Source organism: Polypterus senegalus, chromosome 3 (genome assembly GCF_016835505.1).
Source record: "Polypterus senegalus isolate Bchr_013 chromosome 3, ASM1683550v1, whole genome shotgun sequence".
In the NCBI taxonomy this organism is placed as follows: domain Eukaryota; kingdom Metazoa; phylum Chordata; class Cladistia; order Polypteriformes; family Polypteridae; genus Polypterus; species Polypterus senegalus.
The window spans coordinates 79,847,820-79,868,888 of NC_053156.1; the positions used below are offsets into that span (position 1 = coordinate 79,847,820).

At 38.0% G+C, this 21,069-nt stretch overlaps 1 protein-coding gene across 2 annotated transcripts in view; it reads left to right on the forward strand.

Moving 5' to 3' along the window:
- The first annotated feature begins 17,612 nt into the window (after nucleotides 1-17,612).
- The window catches only part of lrp11 (low density lipoprotein receptor-related protein 11), a 61,725-nt gene continuing 58,268 nt past the window's right edge, over nucleotides 17,613-21,069 (forward strand). For both annotated transcript variants that reach the window (XM_039747502.1, XM_039747503.1), the window contains exon 1: nucleotides 17,613-18,465. In XM_039747502.1, the coding sequence (XP_039603436.1) occupies nucleotides 17,868-18,465 (598 nt within the window). In that variant the 5' untranslated portion in view covers nucleotides 17,613-17,867. The remainder of the gene's footprint in view (nucleotides 18,466-21,069) is intronic.

Here is a 21,069-nt window from a genome sequence, read left to right on the forward strand (position 1 = left end):
TAATTGGACGTACTTAATGTTTTGATATTGATTTCCTATTTTGAATTAATAATGTTAAAATACAGTATATATATATAAATAAACTGCTCAAAAAAATTAAAGGAACACTTTGAAAACACATCAGATCTCAATGGGAAAAAGAAATCCTCCTGGATATCTATACTGATATAGACTGGGTAATGTGTTAGGAACGAAAGGATGCCACATCGTTTGATGGAAATGAAAATGATCAACCTACAGAGCCCTGAATTCAAAGACGCCCCAAAAATCAGAGTGAAAAAATTATGTGGCAGGCTAGTCCATTTTGCCAAAATTTAATTGCAGCAATTCAAAATTGTACGCAGCACTTTGTATGGCCCCTGTGTTCTTGTATACATGCCTGACAACATCGGTGCATGCTTCTAATGAGATGACAGATGGTGTTGTGGAGGATCTTCTCCCAGATCTGGACCAGGGCATCACTGAGCTCCTGGACAGTCTGAGGTGCAACCTGGTGGCATTGGATGGACCAAAACATAATGTCCCAGAGGTGTTCTATTGGATTTAGGTCAGGAAAGTGTGGTGGCCAGTCAATGGTATCAATTCCTTCATCCTCCAGGAACTGCCTGCATACTCTCACCACATGAGGCCAGGAATTGTCGTGCACCAGGAGCCACTGTACCAGCATAGGGTCTGAAAATGGGTCCTTTCACTTCGGTCACGTGCTCAGGGTGAACCTGCTCTCATCTGTAAAAAGCACAGGGCACCAGTGGTGCATCTGCCAATTCTGGTATTCTATGGCGAATGCCAATCGAGCTGCATGCTGCTGGGCAGTGAGCTTAGGGTCCATTAGAGGACATGGGGCCCTTGGGTCACCCTCATGAAGTCTTTCTGGTTGTTTGGTCAGAGACATTCACACCAGTGGCCTGCTGGAGGTCATTTTGTAGGGCTCTGGCAGTGCTCATCCTGTTCCTCCTTGCCCAAAGGAGCAGATACTGGTCCTGCTGATGGGTTATGGACCTTCTATGGCCCTCTCCAGCTCTCCTAGAGTAACTGCTTGTCTCCTAGAATCTCCTCCATGCCCTTGAGACTGTGCAGGGAGACACAGCAAACCTTCTGGCAATGACACGTATTGATGTGCCATCCTGATGAAGTTGGACTACCTGTGCAACCTCTGTAGGGTCCAGGTATCGCCTCATGCTACCAGTAGTGACACTGACTGAAGCCAAATGCAAAACTAGTGAAGAAACAGTCAGAAAAGATGAGGAGGGAAAAATATCAGTGGCCTCCACCTGTTAAACCATTCCTGTTTTGGGGGTCATCTTATTGTTGCCCCTCTAGTGCATCTGTTGTTAATTTCATTAACACCACAGCAGCTGAAACTGATTAACAACCCCCTCTGCTTCTTAACTGATCAGATTAATATCCCATGAGTTTCATTGACTTTATGCTATACTCTGATTAAAAAGTGTTCCTTTAATTCTTTTGAGCAGTATATATATATTTGATGTATTTCAGGCATGTGATTCCTAAATCTTTTGTATGCTTTGGTTTACATCTGATAATAAGCCACAAAAATAGAAATAACTTCTGTCTAGATATCTGTGTTAAAAGACAATTAATCTTTATACTTGCCAGATTTGTAATATTTAAAATTTAGCACTGCCTGTGCAAATTACATTTCTGCTGTTTGGTATTGTTTTACTTGGATCAAATTGATCACTCCTTTTAAGGGTTGTACCTATAATAGATTGATTTGGTCAAGTAAGAATTCTCTAACACAACAGCAGTATCAATAAAAAACAGAATGAGATGATTTTTAAATCATGTAAATCTTATATTTAATTGAAAATAGTAAAAAAAAAACATATTAAATGTTAAAACTGGCCCATTTTATTGTTTTTTGAAAAACATATGTACATTGTCGATTTTATACCAGCATCAAATTCAAAGTGTTCTTCTGTGTGTCCGCCCGGCTGCTGCGTCTCTAGCATTCCAAAAGATTGCTCATCACAAACATTTTCGGTAATAAAATGCATTGCCTTTGTCATTTCAATAGATGCTGCATCACAAACATTAAAACTGCTTTTCCTAATGCAATACCAAATGGCATATAACAGAGACATATGCTTTGTATGGTACACTACAAACATAAATACTGAGTGTTTTCACCCATCTTAAGCTGCTAGTATAGCTATTTTTTTTATAAAACAATAAATATTTTTCTCAATATTTCAGAAATCTCTAAATTTACGTTGATAAGCTAATTGTATATTTCTAAAAGTCATTACTTACATTGTCTGATTACTTTAAGCTAAGGCAACACTTAATTAATTGAGGTAAATATACATTATTATTATCTCAGCAGTACTGGGTGTAAGACAGGAAGCACAGGTATGCTGTTCTTTGCACGGCTTAATCAAAAAGTCAAGCAGAAAAGAGTCTGCTGTATGCAATACAGCAGCAAACATATTAATAAAGTGTCAGTTTAATTTTAATCCAGGTATTTGCCATAGACATTTTTAAAAAGTGGGATTGAGGATGCAGCAGCCAGAGTTTGTATGATGAATCATCAAGGTCAAGGATGCAAAAAGGAGATGGATGTTATTTACATCAACAAGGACATATTTATAAAATGAGAAAATTATCACTGGCTCTATGCTTGTTTTGGATTCATGATGGTTGATGGACAGTTAAATGTCATCAGAGCATTGTGTCAAATGAGAACTCCAGAAGTGTACTTGGCATGTAAACTTGGATAATTAAAAAACCTGGTTATGTATGTGCTGCTCTATTTTATGAATAATGGATTGCACCTATATTGTCTTGAATTTGTGGTTTCTTATGTCCATAGTTTGTTGCATATCACAGATTACTCAGAATGATTTGGTTCCCTAGATAACTGCAGTACATTTAGCAGAAAAAAAGATTGAGATATATGTTGACAAACCAAGCAATGCTTACACTGTATATTTTGATAGATGAGTCATGTTGTGAGGAATTATAGAGGTCTATTCAGACTGATAAATTCAATAACAAAATGATTCCATGTAGAGATTTTCAAAAGACTGGACACTGTTTTACACAGCCATGTGATTCCAGAGTTATTGGAGTGTATAGCATCAGACCAAAACATGCACAAATGAAGATATTGAGGAGAATTTTTTAAATCCAGGTCTTTGCTGATAGATATGAATAAAAAACAATCAAGAGATGCTCTATTTTTCATATATCTGCATACATTATTAAAAAGTATTGTTTTACATTTTATCTTAGCATAATACATCAATTGGAAGTAATACATGATTTGGAAGTTAACAAGTAATTGGAAGTGCAACAGGTTTTCGTGTATGAAAAAAAATATCAGTGTGAATCTATTTTGTTTACCTTGAATGCGCACAAAAACAAACAATTTTGCTGTAGGTTTTCTGTCGACTCGCCTAGAACTGAAAACCAAGGTACAGTGATGGACACCTTCATTTTTGTTTGATCTGCATGGGTTCATTAGAAAATACTCCCACCACCACACAGTATGTAAACATTTATTCATTTCAAATAGTTCAGAAAATTTGGTTTAATGGCTAACTGAATTGTGGCTAAATTTATTGAGAAAATTCAGTTCAAGTGATTCCTCAATGGATTGTAGAAACTACATGGGTAAGCAACACCAAACATTTTTAAATTCAAATTTTGACTGAACATCTTCTACATTAAGAAAGATGCATTTTATTTTTTGTTAATTTATGTGATTATACGTATATAGTACATAGCAAATAAGATGGTGTCAAAGAACAAGCATTTTATGAATTAAATGACAAATGGAAATTTGTAAATGGAATAGTTTGAAATGATTGTACAGTATTTCAGAGTTTCTACTCTTCATTTATCTCTGTATCTCTTGCTGCTCATTTACTTTTGCCTGTGTTGTTTGATATTTTCAGGGCAGAGAATCATACTGGCCACTCAAAAATGGCAGACAAATGGCAGAATATTGTGAAATCCCAAACCCAAAATGTGGAAACGCCTTTATTAAGGATTTATAAAGAAACTGGTAAGTCAGAATTTAAGCTGCCAGGTCTGAGACAGAGAAAAGTGGTGAAGCCTACATGTTTTTATACTGATTTTGAAGACTTCGGCTATGGTAAGCCATAAGAAAGATTCGCATATCTTTCCTCTTTTAAGGTGTAATTGCAATAAGTAATTTATTTTAAGATTAGAATGAACTAGTAAATGACCAACTAAATCTTGGCTTGGTGAGTTCTAGCATTTGGACCTCATTTCCCTCCTACGTTTTACCCAGGTGGAGATGGAGTTGATTTATAACTGTTATTACTGCTTTTGCAATTTTTTTCCTTTGACTATTTATTTTATGAAAACCTATTATTTCTATTGCTCATTATTACTATTTCAGTCTAAAAAAAACCCAGTGACTTGCATTTGAAAAATTGCCTAAATAAAAATTAATTAATATTGTCACAGTTGAGGTATGTCTGACAGTCCTTTTTTTGCATTCAAAGAAAATAATGACATAGGAATAAAGGAAAAGTATACTATTTTAATAAAAGTTGCCTTGCTTGCAAAGAATGAAAAGACAGATCTTGATAGTAAAAAAACTTCTGGAAAAGAAAATAAGAAAATGAAGAAACCGAAGTAATTTTACTACATCTACCAGAATGTACGAGTATCTCATGTTTGTCTCGTTTCCAGAACCTCTGCAGCTTTTGTGTTCTCATGGGGCTCAAGCAATGAGTGTGACTCATGGACACATATGCATGTGAAGAATTCCACAGTTCAAGTGTCTTTGTCTTTTTAAACATTTTAGTAAAAATTCAAAGCAAAACAGTTTACACAAAATTGATAATACAAAGAAAAAGTTCTTATATAAGACATTTCTGTTCTTGTATATTTTGACTCTCTTTGAGTTTCTCTTAAAAGTTCTCTATATAACATAGAAGACAAATCAAACAGTTATGTTTCTACTTAACTAAAACTGACTGAAATTCTGTTACTGGAGTTGAGATAAAGCTGAGCACTAATGAAGTTCCATTACAGGTTAGCTTTAGGGATTAAGCAGAATCATTCATTATCTACTGTATGTACTTACGAGAAACTTGCATTCTAAACAAATCAAGCAAACATTAACATTAAACACTCTAAGAGTGGCTCTTATGGTAGGTTTTGACTAAAAGTTGATGTTTGGTGTGCTGTGATTGTGAATTATTAAGACATACATGTCTTGTTTTGCTGACAGGTCCCTCATGGAAGACAAAAGAAGCAAGAAGAAATTGTTAGCTTCAAAAAATTGATTGTACAGGGCAACCAATCCACTTTCAACTCTGCATTTAAAGCAATACTTTGTTTTACTGCATTGGTTAAGAGGTATTTTAATTTTTACTTCAATATACATATTTTACTTTCTTTACAAGCACCTCTTCTAAAGGACTACAAATGAATGAATGTAAGATCAGTTTGGAAATAAACATTCTTCTAAGTATATAAATGACACTTGATTTCCTACTTATAAAAACAGTTGGAGGGAAATGTTGGGTGCAGTCTGAATATAAAATTCTACAAAATTTCTTTTGTTTGTTTGACAGACTTCCAGATGACGGTCCTATGCAGCTTCAAAGAATAAATGAAAACCTGGAAAAACCACAAAGACAGATTTCTGGTATTAGGGCATACATACTGTAGAGGAAGATGAGCCTAATGTTCTCATAAAACCTTTGAGCAGTTTCCCTTTCCACATCCCTTAATGAAATTACTGAGCTTTTTGAGGTTTTGCCATTATTATTATAAGCGCACAGCAGAAATAAAAATCCCATATATCGAGGGTGTTTCAGTATAAACACAAACTGGTCTTCAGTAATTTTTTTTTTTGCTTAATGGCTATAGCTATGAGAATTCATGTTTGTTTTTTTTTAAATAACTAACTCCTTTTAATTGCCTAAGATTCCAGCACCTCTGCTGGCACAGACCTGGGAGAAATAAAGAGAAAATTATGAGAAAGCTACTCATAAAATACTTAATGGCATCCTACAGTAAAAAAATGGAAAATCAAAATTTAAGGAATACTTTATTATTGAAGTTCTATTAAGTAAGCAATTTTTGGACATATAAAAGTGAAATACCATTGTTATATGACAATTTGTTATAAACAATAGATATCTTTTGTATATTTGTGGTTTAAGTAACCTCTTTTGCTTTCTCTTGTCAGTGTTATCACTCTAAGTTAAATAAAATGCATTTTCTCCTACATGTGACAAAAAAAACACACAAAATGACAGATGCAGAAACTGAAAACAAAATAGTCGAAACCTTAAATGGCCACACACAGAGAACCAAAATTGCATAAAGTATATATTTTTTGCTGCCATAAATAAGTTGCAGAATATTTCAACACAATTTAAAAGCGCTGTTAATATTACATTGAGGTTTTTATTTTGATATAAGGGAAGAAACCCAGGCCAGATACTCAAGTGGTTGTGGATGAATATGAATAAAAGATGAATACATATTAAGCTGCATAAAAATAAAGGCATTTATGTGTTTAGAATTTCAAAATGTCTGGTCTTTAATTAAAAAAATATATAATTCAGGATTCTCTAGCTCTTCCACATCAAGCACAGATTCACAGGATTGATGTGTTCATCCCAACAGTACTAGGAGCAAAGTCCCCAAACCTGTACATAGCATGTTCCTTAAAGGTACCAAAGTGGTAATTTAAAAATGAATTGCAGGTTTTTCTGGAAATGGTGAAAAAAACTTTCCAGTCTGACATCATAATAACTTTGCTGAGTAATGTTACAGTAACCTAGATGCAACATTCAGAGAACATTAACAATGACATTAAATTGTTTGCTGGGTTATCCTCTGAGTTGCAAGGAGCTTTGCATAGTGTTAGACACAATTAAAATTTATTGTAGCGTGCAGCCATGGCCCTTGCCAAGCCGGGACACCTCCATGGTGGAAGGACCGGGGGAGCAAGCGTGGCCAGAGTGTTACCTTCCTAGATGGCAGCCCCCCTGGGCTGCAGCGGTGCCTTGAACTCCTGTAGGGCTTCATGGGAGTTGGAGTTTGTTGCAGCCCTGTTAGGATCCGCAGGTGTAACCAGGAGGTGCTGTAGCAGGAGCTGCTGAGCCATTATGGGCAATCCTTCCACCACACACAGTAGTGCGGCAGGAAATGAGTCATCAGATGGTGTATCGCCACGACTGCTGAAGGCATGTGCGTTGGAACTGGGAAGTCCTCTACAGCGCATCTTCAACCTGAGCCTGGAACAGGGGAGAATTCCAAGGCTTTGGAAAATATCTTGTATCACTCCTGTCCCAAAGGTATCACGTCCTACTGAGCTGAATGACTTCCGGCCTGTTGCTCTGACATCACATCTGATGAAGACCATGGAGCGGCTGCTGCTTCACCACCTGAGGTTACAGGTCTGCCACGCCCTCGACCCTCTGCAGTTCGCATACCAGGAGAAGGTGGGAGCGGAGGATGCCATCATCTATATGCTACACCGATCCCTCTCCCACCTGGACAGAGGCAGTGGTGCTGTAAGAATTATGTTTTTGGACTTCTCTAGCACCTTCAACACCATCCAACCTCTGCTCCTTAGAGACAAGCTGACTGAGATGGGAGTAGACTCACACTTGGTGGCATGGATTGTGGACTATCTTACAGACAGACCTCAATATGTGCGTCTTGGTAACTGCAGGTCTGACATTGTGTGCAGCAATACAGGGCGCCGCAGGGACTGTACTTTCTCCGGTCCTGTTTAATCTATATACATCAGACTTCCAATATGACTCGGAGTCCTGCCACGTGCAAAAGTTCGCTGATGACACTGCTATTGGGGGCCGCATCAGGTGTGGGCAGGAGGAGGAGTACAGAAAGTTAAGCAAAGACTTTGTTAAATGGTGCGACTCAAACCACTTGCACTTTAACACCAACAAGACCAAGGAGCTGGTGGTGGATTTTAGGAGGCCTAGGCCCCTCATGGACCCTGTGATCATCAGAGGTGACTGTGTGCAGACCTTTAAATATCTGGGAGTGCAGCTGGATGACAAATTGGACTGGACTGCCAATTCTGATGCTCTATGTAAGAAAGGTCAGAGCAGACTATACTTTCTGAGAAGGTTGGCATCCTTCAACATCTGCAGTAAGATGCTGCAGATGTTCTACCAGACGGTTGTGGCGAGTGCCCTCTTCTATGCGGTGGTGTGCTGGGGTGGCAGCATAAAGATGAAAGACGCCTCACGCCTGGACAAACTTGTTAAGAAGGCAGGCTCTATTGTAGGAGTAAAGTTGGACAGTTTAACATCTGTGGCAGAGTGACAGGCATTAAGAAAACTCCTGTCAATCATGAATAATCCACTGCATCCACTTAACAGTGTCATCTCCGGGCAGAGGAGTAGCTTCAGTGACAGACTTTTGTCACCGTCCTGTTCCACTGACAGACTGAGGAGATCGTTCCTTCCCCACACTATGCGACTCTTCAATTCCACCCGGGGGAGTAAATGCTAACAATAATTTTATTTTTATTTTTTTCATTTTTTCATTTTTATTACTATTTAATTTAATAGTGTTTCTTTGTATCAGTATACTGCTGCTGGATTATGTGAATTTCCCCTTGGGATGAATAAAGTTTCTATCTATCTATCTATCTATCTATCTATCTATCTATCTATCTATCTATCTATCTATCTATCTATCTATCTATCTATCAAGCACTTGAAGCACTTCCGGGTGGGCTATAAAAGGAGCCAGCAGCCACTATTTGTGAGCCAGAGTCGGGAGGATGGAGACAAAGCTTGCCAAGGAGGAGTGGAGGAGAAAGAGGGAAGCAGAGAAGTATTATGTATTGTGGTGTTGGTGCTTTGGGGACTGTGTTGCGCCTGTTGGAAACGGGGAAAACTTGCCCACAGGTGAAGAAAAATAAAATCAGACTTTTGTGTTGTATTAATGTGCCTTCTGCATCTGTCTGTGTCGGGCTGAGTGGCTGCTACACCCTCTATCTTTGTTACACTATCATCAAAATAAAAATACCTAAAAAGAATCACTGCAATTTTGTTACTACTACTGAAGTCAGCATTATATCTGATGACACATTCCAGTGCCTCTGCACAAAATCTTCATCCTTGGCCACCAATGTCAATTTGATGAAAGGGATGGCTTTATTAGATTATCAGCAGTCGAAAACAATAATTTTTGGTTTTGTGCATTGTCTACAGAGTTATGATCATCTTTTGTCTCATAATTCAGTGTTACATTTTGCTAAAGGAATCCAAGGAACATTATACTTTCCTCTAAGCATGCTTTTTCTTCATTTAAACTCAGCACTTCCTTTTCTGATTACAAACAGCTTCCATTGTCCATGGCAAAAATACTATTTGACAATTTCTTTTATTGTCCTTTTGGAGCAACAGTATACGCACACTATCCTTAGCCTAATATTAAAATTGTGAATCTTGTTTATTACATTTTTAACAATATCAACAGGAGTACTGACTTTTAGCTAATTTTGAATAATATTTGGAAATCTAGATGCAGAAATGGAACTAAACTAGTATTTCTGAAAAATTCATTATCTTTATATTTGGTCATCAATATCCTTATGTTAATGACAACAAAATAATGTACCAAGACACTTGTCCCTAATCTGCGTTACATCAATATTAGGTCTAATAAAATGACTATATCTAATGCATAACCATATGCAAGTAGTTCAAAAATGTCCTTGTTTTTCAATTATAATCATGTTTGAAAATTAAATTCTCCAGCTATTATAATCCTATTATAGTAATTAGATGAGACAATAAATCAAAAAAATTACAACCATACAAGACATAATTCTGTGAACAATAGACAGTCAAGTAAAATGACTTGTTAGTTAATGTTCAGATATTAAATGCTGCCACTTTTATCGCCTTGGAGAAGAAGATATGCAGAAAGTATTTTATACAAAATAAAATGGTAATTAAATTCTTTACATCTACGGCTAGCTGGTTTTATTGTTTTAGCTATTCTGTAAATAAGTATTGGAGGCTTTATGTATAATACATTTCATGTCAAGTTTGTTGCACTTTCTACTGTTCTAATGTGTCTTGTAGTATATATATCCACATATAATGGTATAGCTATCAAAAACTTACTGTATTAATGTTGTCTGAATGAATCTTTAAGCTTTGTTGGCTGGAATGTCGGCCATCTGTTCATGGAGATGGCACAGTTGTTCACAAACTCAATGCTGTGGTTCACACACCAGGGGCATCTATACATATAAAAGGCAAAGCCCTCACTGATTCATCACTATTTCTCCCACTTTCCATATAGGTAGGAAGCTGAAATTTTGCATGCTCATTCCTTGCAGTGTACTTACAAAAGTTAGGTATGTTTCATGTCCTATTGCAACACCCTCGGGGAGAATAGGGTGTACCCCCAAACTGTATATATAAATAGGGGAAACCCGTCCTCACTATTTCTGCTACTTCCAATATACGTAGAAAGCCCAAATTTCCCATACTTATCCATTACACTGTACTTATAAACATTAAGTATCCATGCTCATCCTTTACACAGTACTTACAAACGCTAAGAATGTTTCATTTTGCTCCGTGCCCCATAAAGAACTTTTGAAAATAACGTCTTCTTTTTGGCGGTTCTTACCATTATGTTGTAAGGAAATTTCGGAACTGACCTCTCCTTTTGGTGGTTGCATTGCTTATTTCTATTAACACAGGATTTATTTCACGGCAGAGACGCAAAAGGGCCATCCCCGGCCCCCCTTCCTTTATCTGCACAGCCGCTGTCCACGCACCTACCACGTGGTTGGCTCCCTGCCTATATACGCCAACGACATCCCGCGCTCATGTGCCTCCTCACTCGCTTCCTTACTTTCCTGAGCTGTGCTCACTGCTCCCTTCTTCTTTAGTCCTCAGCTTCAAGCCTGTTATTGTTCGCCTTGCTTCACATTTTCCTGCTGGTGACTCCTGCCTTTTCATTTAGTTTCTTCACACTCTTAATCCTCCGGGCATGCCTCCGCATACTCTACTTTTAAGGTCACCGCACCAATTATGTTACTACGAAACTAACAACCACCAAAACTTTGTAACGGCACCGGGCTTCAGATCAAATCTCTGCATGAAAACCTCACTGAGGCAACTGTCTTCACCGGAATGGGCTCTGGGGAGACTATATTTATTCCTTGCATCCCTCTCATACCCTCTCACTTCCCATTCCAATTCAAACACCTCCAATTTCCAGTAAGGGTCTACTTCGCTATGACAATAAATGAGTCACAGGGCCAGACTCTAAAAAAGGTCGGCATTGACTTGACACAAGATTGCTTCTCACATGGCCAACTGTACATTGCATGCTCAAGAGTAAGCTCAGCAGACAGCTTGGTCATTTTATAGCCCGAGGGCAGAACTGCAGACGTTGTTTACAATGAGATCCTTACATCTTAAAAATGTGCATTTCTCATACACAACATTTACAATCATAAATTAAACTCTTTACAATTTGCAAATTCACTCTCAATACTAAAATAAGCCTACGAAAATCACATGACATTCATGTTACGTGATTTTTAAAATGTCTCCTTTTCTTTTTCAAAACTTCTTTAACACACTACTTCTCTGCTGTGAAGCGTGGGTATTTTGTTAGTCATTTATAAGCTTGTGTATGCTCGAAAGCAGGCTTGAAATTTACAGTATGTATGCGACTTCTCTTCAAACATCAGGATTTATAAAAAAATAAAAGATGCAAAAGCTTCTGTATATTTAAGGCAACACTGACTCATGTCTACCCAACATTACACAGAAATTGGGAAATGATGACACCCTTGATAAAGTAGGGCAATGCCGCCAAACCGGCTAAAAGATGACTTGCACACATAATAATTCATATCACTGAGCCATTATTCTAATGTGCATTGACATGATAAATGCATCACATCTCAAAAATGATGAATATGATGCATAGACTGTATCTTAGATCCATATAAAGTGGCTCAATGCTATGTATTTTCACTGAAGAACTTTTTTTGGTTGTCACTTCCCAGATAACTGGTCAGCATGTCAGGAATATCTCAGCCAAGCTTTACCTCATCATACCTAACTGTGCTGGAAGCCATTAATTGACTGCCAAGGTACTACATCCAGTTTTCATATGGTATGGCTGTATATACAAAAAGAAAATATATATATATTTTTGCTAACATAAAAAGTCAATCTGCAACAGTGTCTGGTTCTTCTAATGTAATTGCGGCACTTTACTGCATTCATATTGTAATAAGGGCAATAGTGAGAATGAAGCTGTTTTTGTAAACCAGAAGCAGTTATAATCCAGTAATGTCCAAGTCATGATAGGTGTAAAAGACATTGTGTCTCAGTGGCCTGGGTTAATCCTTGATTGATTTATTCTTAGCCAAAGTAGCTTTGACAAACATAATGGTACTATATGTGGCAGTTACTTTGTTGGTAAGCTAACTGGCTGAACCTTCAGTTGTTCATATGACCTGTACTATTCATTTAACAGCAACAACATCATTACATGTGCCAGGAGATAGTGGCTACCCACTCGACGATGATGTCTTACACCTTTCACGTATTCCAAGAGTACAGCAGAGAGGTGCTAAAGTGGCATGCATGATCTTTCACTCTCAGTTGCAGAGTACTGTTGAAGGGAGTTGGTGGGGTCTTGATATGTCAGCAGAGAGCTGCTCAATCAATCAATGCAGGATCTTGATTGTATATGTGTGAGGTTGATTAGCATGCTCCATGCATGGATGTTACAGGGAAGCATTTTCGGCATATTCATGTATGCATATTTCCAAGGTAAATTTATAAATAAGAATTTCATTTTTTTTGTTTGTTTTTGGTGTGTGCATATTTTATGCTTCATTCTACACAAAGGTCTATAAATGAAGCCCCAGGGCTTCAGTCATTTATTCTGGGCATAGGGTGTGATCCCAAGACAATAATCAATGCAGCTTAAGTCCTCTGTTTTAATAGTTCTCAGAAACAAGAAAAAGTCTTTTTGAGTATATTGGGTTAGTGATGGCAAATGTTGTTTACTCCAATGTAAAACATCAAATGTCTAAAGCTCCTCTGTTGGCTAAACAGAGATGCAACTTTCTTTGCTATGTCCAGGGCATGTGTACCTGGAAAGCAAAAGACATACATTCTGTTGACAAAAGACAATGCAATATTCAGTCTAACATGTTTGGTATGCTTTTTTTCTGAGAAGTCTGTATTTATTGATTGTCATCAGTTCAGTTTGAGGAGAAGGGGGAGGCCAGTCTGTTTTTTTAGAAAGCATGCATCATTTTTTTAACCCAAGGAATTCAAATCTGATGTTAGTTTTTATCAAGAAGGTGTTCCATAAAGGTTTTAAATATTTTTGTGTTTTGTCACAATGTCATGTTTGTTTGCTTATGGGTGCCGCCATTTTCTGAAGCTCAATGTAGATTAGACTCACTATTCTGCTATATTTGGAAACCTGGGCATCTTCCAAAACCTGGCTAAGCTCAAAAGATATCTTCAGTGGAAAAATGTTTAACGACACCATTGGTTATATTGTAGTCTGTGATGTGCGCTACAAAAAAGTCATCTCAGGGTTTACTTAAAAGGTTGTTGGAATCCATTAATTCATCAAAAGGTGCAACCATGGAATTTATAGAAGATTTTTCTTCTGAATTTGCTTTACTACTGTTTTTGTAGTTCTTTACTGATTTTTAAAGTATTACCATTTTATACCTCCTAAGAAATTACCTTCTGCAAAAGAACTGGATGCTTTTTTTTCTGAAACACATTGTCTGTCTTCACGGGTTCCCTTCTTCCATTATTTCCAAGCGTGGTCCTCAGCTTGTCTCTTATTTTTAAATGTTCTTTTATATGCATTTGGGATGTACATTTAAATTGACAACAAAAAATTCCTACAATTATTATGATGTTAGAAAGAAGCATTGCCTTCAACAGTACTAACCACTCCATTCTGTTATATAGGCTTGAAAATTACCTTGGGCTTTCAGGAACCATCCTTCCATGGTTTAATTCATATTTATCAAATTTATTTCAGTATGTAAAGAGATGTGATGAAAGTTTTCTGTCATTCCATTCTGAAGGTTGATATGATGTACCTCAGGGCCCAATATTTTATGTGTAACTTCTACGAGATATTGTTAGAAAATATAACATCTACTTTATCTCATCTACAGATAGTTTTCTTTCAGGCCAAATTACATTTTTCATATAGTATTCTTAATTCATTTACATCAACTAGTTAAATGACTGGATGGATAATACCCACTTGGCTTTGAATAAAGAAACAAATGAAATGCTGGGGATAATACTGACAGCCACAAACTTCAGTGGGTGTAACATTAGTTTTACAGAATCAGCACAAAGCTTAGGCATGATTGTATGTTTTAGAACACATATCAAAACACTGTTTTTACAACTTAAGAAAATAGAAAACAAGTATCAAAGAATGCAATAATCTCCCCTGCTTACATAAGAGATACCCCCTCAGTCTTTGCTACTTTAGTTTAGTGATATTATAGCTGCTGATTAGCTGTTCGCATCGGACCTCTGTTTATCAGTCATCTTCGTTTACTGACTATTTGCACAAAAATATGTGTGAAAATAATTAGAAACTGTTAGTGACCCAATTCTGTTTCACATCTTGGTTGGTATCCTGCTGCTGAACTTGATGCCATTGTTTAATTACCAAACCGCTAATTAATCATCTTATTAGGTGTAATAGCCATGTCCAGCCCAAGCTTTCGTTAAATTTTACAAACCCCGGGAGATAAAGGGAGGACAAGTTGGCCTAGGACACCAGATTTTTGACATTTGCCTGATTTTGTTTGTTATAAGTGACAGAAACCATCCAGGGGTTTATTTTCTCTGAGAATGTTTTGGACTTCAGTTTTTGTTTTCTGTTCTACTATGTCAACAGGCCATATCTGAATTATAATATTAATAGACTTAGTGAATGTGAAATTACTCTGTTTTTTCGTTGTGTATATTTGTCAATTTATATTTTTATGTGTGTAATATGTACCATACAAAAATAAATTGACCTGCAGATGCGTATCCATCTTTCTCTACTTTAACATTCAATTTCTCCTTTGTTGCCCCTAACTCCTGACAATCTCATCAGAATGCAGAATGCAAAATATTTTTGTCTTCTTCTGTCTCCTCTCAATGACCACCTAGACTCTACTTGGTCTCTATAACTCTTCTCTGACCTATGGGACCCTTCTCATACATTCTCACACTTTGGATCACTTTAGAAGTCATAGTGCTCCTAAATCAATGGTGCCAAATTGTGGCATTCTTCAAGAATGGTCACTGTCATTTATAAGCAACCAGACCCACTCTGCCTATCAATGAGCAATCTGCTGACTCTTGCAATACAGAGTCAACCACAGGGGTTAATGGAAGGCTGGGAAAGATGGGCAGCTTTCTTTTTGAAAAAATTCTAACTTGGAAAGAAATGTGTTTGAGGTGTAATTAGACACTGAGATGTCTGAGACTCCAGATGCCTTGTGTCTTCCATGATTACATACAGTAATGGGTAAGAATTGCCAGAATAGATGGTTATTGTGCACAGGAACAATTGACAAAGACATCTCAGGCTTAAAATGACTTACACCTTTATACCACATTTTAAGTGAATAATGTATCATTGGATTATTAGTTAATTGGTGAGGATTAGTGGTGACAAGTGCATAATGGAAGCAGGTATAAGAACATATGTACAGTATGTGTTGTGTAATACAATGGTGTGCAAAACTGCAAGTTAAAGAAAACGGGAGAGTTTTGCTATTTTAGTGAATGTTCATATCAACAGGTGCACAAGTGGTAGTATTTCACAAAACTTCAGAAAGTGAGTAAAAATTATTACTAGGAAAAAAGATAAATATCTTTCTCTGATACCTTTAGACACCATGCACGCTTTATAAAATATAGATGTTTAAACGGGGTGGCATGGTGGCGCAGTGGAAGTGCTGCTGCCTCGCAGTTAGGAAACCTGGGTTTGCTTCCCGTGTCCTCCCGGCGTGGAGTTTGCATGTTCTCCCGTGTCTGTGTGGGTTTCCTCCAGGTACTCTGGTTTCCTTCCACACTCCAAATACATGCAGGTTAGGTGCATTGGCGGTTCTAAATTGTCCCTAGTGTGTGCTTGGTGTGGGTGTTGGTGTGTGTGTGTGTGTGCCCTGTGGTGGGCTGGCACCCTGCCCGGGGTTTGTTTCCTGCCTTGTGACCAGTGTTGGCTGGGATTGGCTCCAACAGACCCCCGTGACCCTGTAGTTAGGATATAGAGGGTTGGATAATGGATGGATGGATGGAAGTACTCATGTTTTTATAAAGCCTGTGATATTTATTTTTTTCTCTTTTTGTAATTAAACTACTGATTATGTGGTTGTGGTCATGACTTTGCCCTGCTTGTAGATTTGCAGCTTGTCATTCTGCTGAAGCTGCTGGCATAGTCTGTTTCATCGGCTGGAAGACCTTAAACTGAGCTATTCGAAAATGAACTATTATAGAACCATTCGCGGTTCAGGTGACGACCACCACAACTAAACCCTCAAACATCAGGACTAATGCTAAAATATGGCTGTGCTCAAACCTTTTCTTTCAAGAAGTGTGCAATCTTAAATATTTCTCATTTTTAAAATACTTTGCACCTTACCCTGGAAAATTATTATTATTGTAATCGTACACACACACACGCACATGCACGCACACACACACAAAGTTATGAATTACCGAATGCTGCCCTATAATCGTGGTGTTCATAAGACAATTATTTACCTTATAACGTAGAAGTACATTAATAGTGGTGTCAAATATTGAAAATATTAAAACGTGCGCTTCAGTTTAAAGGTTTAGTAAGTACTGTCGATAGTAGCAGAAATGTTTTACCTTCCGACTGAGGTCCATAGGAGGCTAGATCCCTGGTAAAGGATTAAAAAAAAAAAAATAACGCACTGTCTTCGAAATAGTCTAAAACGATACCTCACATGTTTATGTTTGGAATGTGTCATTTGTAACCTTTTTGGGGTGGCTATTAGAGGTCTAGAAGCACTGGTAAAGAATTACATATGAGAAACATAAATAAGCATAGCACATCGAAATAGCATAAAACGACGCTCCATATGCCTAAATTACTGATACCCATTTTTTTCGAAGTTTTCTGAAAAGTAATTTTGATCCCTCATATCCCATTAGGGGATCTTTATTTAATGAAGACAACGATCCGTTTAGTGTTATCACACTTTCATGCACAAAGTATGGCCAAAAAAAAAAAATATGGGTGGTTTTCAAGTCTACATGTCCAAAAATGAGTGGCAACTTCCAAAAAGCTCAGCGTCTTGCACAGATATCAAGACAGTTCAAACGGTTATGCATTGTGGCGTTTTCTCGTACCGGTGAGTCAGGAGGCGCAGTTACGAAAAACTGAGGTGATTTCAAAATATTCAGAAGTAATTCGTATAAACACAAAAACACTTCCCATATTAGTGATGCACATTCAATTTTAGTGTAGATGTCAATAAAACGTATTGCAGAATCGCAGCCCCGATCAAGCTTACTATCCGCTGATGTGTGCGCTGCCTTCTAGAGGTCTAGTGCGGCTGCGCCGGAAGGCCGGTCGCTTGTGAATGTGCCGGATGGAGCTGTCTTTTCTCCTTAGTACTGCTCAGTTCGACTGGGAGCTCTGCGAAACTGATTGATCGAATTCGGAATTTGTACGGCAGAAGGATGAAAGTTTTTGTTTATCCGTAACGGAGGAGCCGTTATTGGAAAAGAAAAATCCACCGAAATGAAGATACTGAAAATAAGAGGCTCGACGGTGTTTTGAAATAAAAACACGTAATCACTATGGCATCGCCACTCGTCGGTCAACTGCACCTGCTCGTTTTTGCGTTGATCTGGACCGGGCGTAGTATTCTGGCCAAATCGCCACGTATTTCAGATCTGAGATCGCAGATTTCAGGTGTGGAAGAGCTTCTTGAGGAATTCCGCAAACAATTGCAGCAAGAGCAAGAGGAGAAAACGGTACAGCTGCATGGGGATGTATGCATAGACAGTTTCAGCGCCATGCAGGACTACATCATCCGGGCGAAGGATTCTATTGAGGCCGGGGCCACGTTCCTCACCGCACCAGCTGACATTAACACTTGGAAGGAGTGCTTGCATGCCTGCTGCGCGGACCCTCACTGCACGGTAGCCGTAGTGGAGCTCAGACGGGAGGTTTCACAGAGTAGTGGCCTTAGCTGTTTTTTGTTCAACTGCACTTACAGAAACAGAAATGTGTGTAGGTTCTCCTCGCACCCAGGTTACAACAGTTATGCATTGGCTTTTAATGGCACCTTGTATTCCAGCGGCAGCGGGACAAGTGCGGATGGGCCTGAACCGTCGACTTCTAAGAAGGAGGCCCATGTGCTCATCCAACAAGGTGGCGATAGGAATTTAGCAGGTATTTGTCTGTATGTCTGTCTGCATATGATATATAAAGTTGACTTTTCCTTTTTTATTATTGTGAGGAATCATTTTACGGGCTAACTGAAAAGTTGATGTGACATTTAGATTTACATTTTAAATCCAAATACCACTTAATCTACCTGGTCTAATAGCAAGGTTTGGATCGGGTTGAATATGTTTAGAAAATTAGGCAGACTAAAAATATGAAAAGATACATTAAGTATCTGCATACACGAGAGCACAGATAATATCTTTATTAGATTAATATCAGAGGTGGAGTGGAACGATGACATTGTTGTTGGTGCAGTTTTCTCACAGATACACGAGTCTCATTTTGATTTCAGACCTAGTCACTATCTGCATGGAGTCTACACATTGTCACATTGTCTCTGTGGGTTTTTCCTCAGATGCTGCATGTTCTCCCCGTGTCTGCGTGGGTTTGCCCTGGGCGCCCGGTTTTCTCCCACAGTCCAAAGACATGCAGGTTAGGTGGATTGGCGATTCTAAATTGGCCCTAGTGTGTGCTTGGTGTTTGTGTGTGTCCTGCGGTGGGTTGGCACCCTGTCTGGGATTGGTTCCTGCCTTGTGGCCCTGTGTTGGCTCCAGCAGACCTCCGTGACCCTGTGTTTGGATTCAGCAGGTTGGAAAATGGATGGATGGATGCTGTAATTTCTCTCTGATGTAGCAGTGACATAATGTTGGGATGATGAGCGTGTGAGCATTGATGTCCCTGTACCTTACAGTGAACTTTTTCCCCTGTCAAGTGTTGGTTAGTACATAATGGCTGGATTGGGTACTTAGCTGTATAAAAAGCTATTCGGTGGCAGTCACACACAGCTAAAATTATTTAGTGGTAATGAAAATGTACAATCACCAAAACTGTACTGAACATAGCAAGATAACATTTTATACAAGTATCAAGTAATGCTTGAATAAAAAATGCTTAGATTATTCATGTAAAATATTTAATATATCATATCTAGCAGTAATTCAGTTGCACTCAGTTTATTATTCACATGTAGCACTCTTCACCACTTACAGTCTCAGAGCCCCAAATATTAATATACATAAGCATTTGTGCACATATGTGGTGAATAAGCAATAATACAGGAGTAAGTTATGTGTTCTGTTGAATTAACTCATCTGACTGCCCTCTCTTTTCTAGACACTCTGCCGTTTAATACACAACATAACAGAATCCCCACTACACTAAGATGGATTAAATGGGTTTGACAATGTTACGTTACATATTAAAGTAATACATTTTACAAGTAATATATTAAAATGTGAATGTTTGAGACTGTTGATCCATAATGTTCCCAATCACTATTATATGTTTATAATGATATCGGTATTATATATTGCCTTGCAGTAAGGAAACAGAGGTTTTAGTGTTCCCTCTGCATCCGTGTAGCTTTCTTCTGGGTGATACAATTTCTTTCCAAAGTTCAAAGACATGCAGGTTAGATGAAATGGCGTTGCAGTTTTGTCCCAAGTGTGTTAGTGTGTTCTCCCTGTAATGGACTGGCTCCCTTTTCCAGGGATTGTTCCTGCCTTGCACCTAGGGAGATGGATGAATGAACGGATAGATATAAAACTGTACTGTATATCCCTTAATGTCCGTGACAAGGTGCAGTATCATTCAGTTAAATTATTATCGGTTGGAAGAATGAACTTAAATAAGTATTATAATCATATGCATTTTTCTCTTTAACAAAACAGGAAACAGTCATAAAAACCTTGACTGAAATAAACACTACTTCCCAGACATAAACCAGAAGGGAGCTTCTCCAAATCAGTTATCAGTTTTATTACTGAGCTGCAGATTTTCAGACTGTGTAACCCTGGAATGACCCAAAAAACAGTGAATCCATATCAGTATTGATCATTTGAAGGAGTCAATTTTACTGTACCAAAATTATTTCTGTAGTTATAATTATTTTGAGTCTTAAGTAAATAAAGTCGATGAATGTCTGGATCTTAATAAACATCTCCCAGCTAGCCTGCCGCTTTTTCCAGTCCTTGCTAAATTCCAGATCTTCTTTACTATTCAAAATGGCCCCCTCTTCTGGCAAGCCCTTGTCACTGCTTTGCTTTTAACTCCAGCCTTGTCTGACTGAGGAACTGGATATTCTTAAGAAAATAATCATAAGAATACATCCGGTACCACATTAGCCCGCCATGAAGCACTTCAGGGTTTGCATGTTTTCTGAAGAGAGTGCTGCAAGAACTGCAGGTGCCAAGCGTGTCTATGGATATTTTATCAAATGTAGCAGACAATAGCTGCTACTCACTAGTGTCCTGTAATTTACTATTTTTAAAAAGTATTTATTTATCTGAAAACATTTTATTTTGCTTTTTTATCGTGGTAAGGCTATCCCAACTAAAATATGCACTGGTCTTTTGTATTTGACATCCACATGCTCTCCTTGACACAGGAAATAACCAACAAGTCATAATATTAGATAAATTTAGCCTCAAGTGGCAAATATCACATAACAGATTTTATTTTGTTATTAACTTAATGTAAAGAAAGACAAAATGTGCATGTAACAGTGTATGGGTAGTGGTGCAGTGGCTACCGCAGCTGCCTCATGTA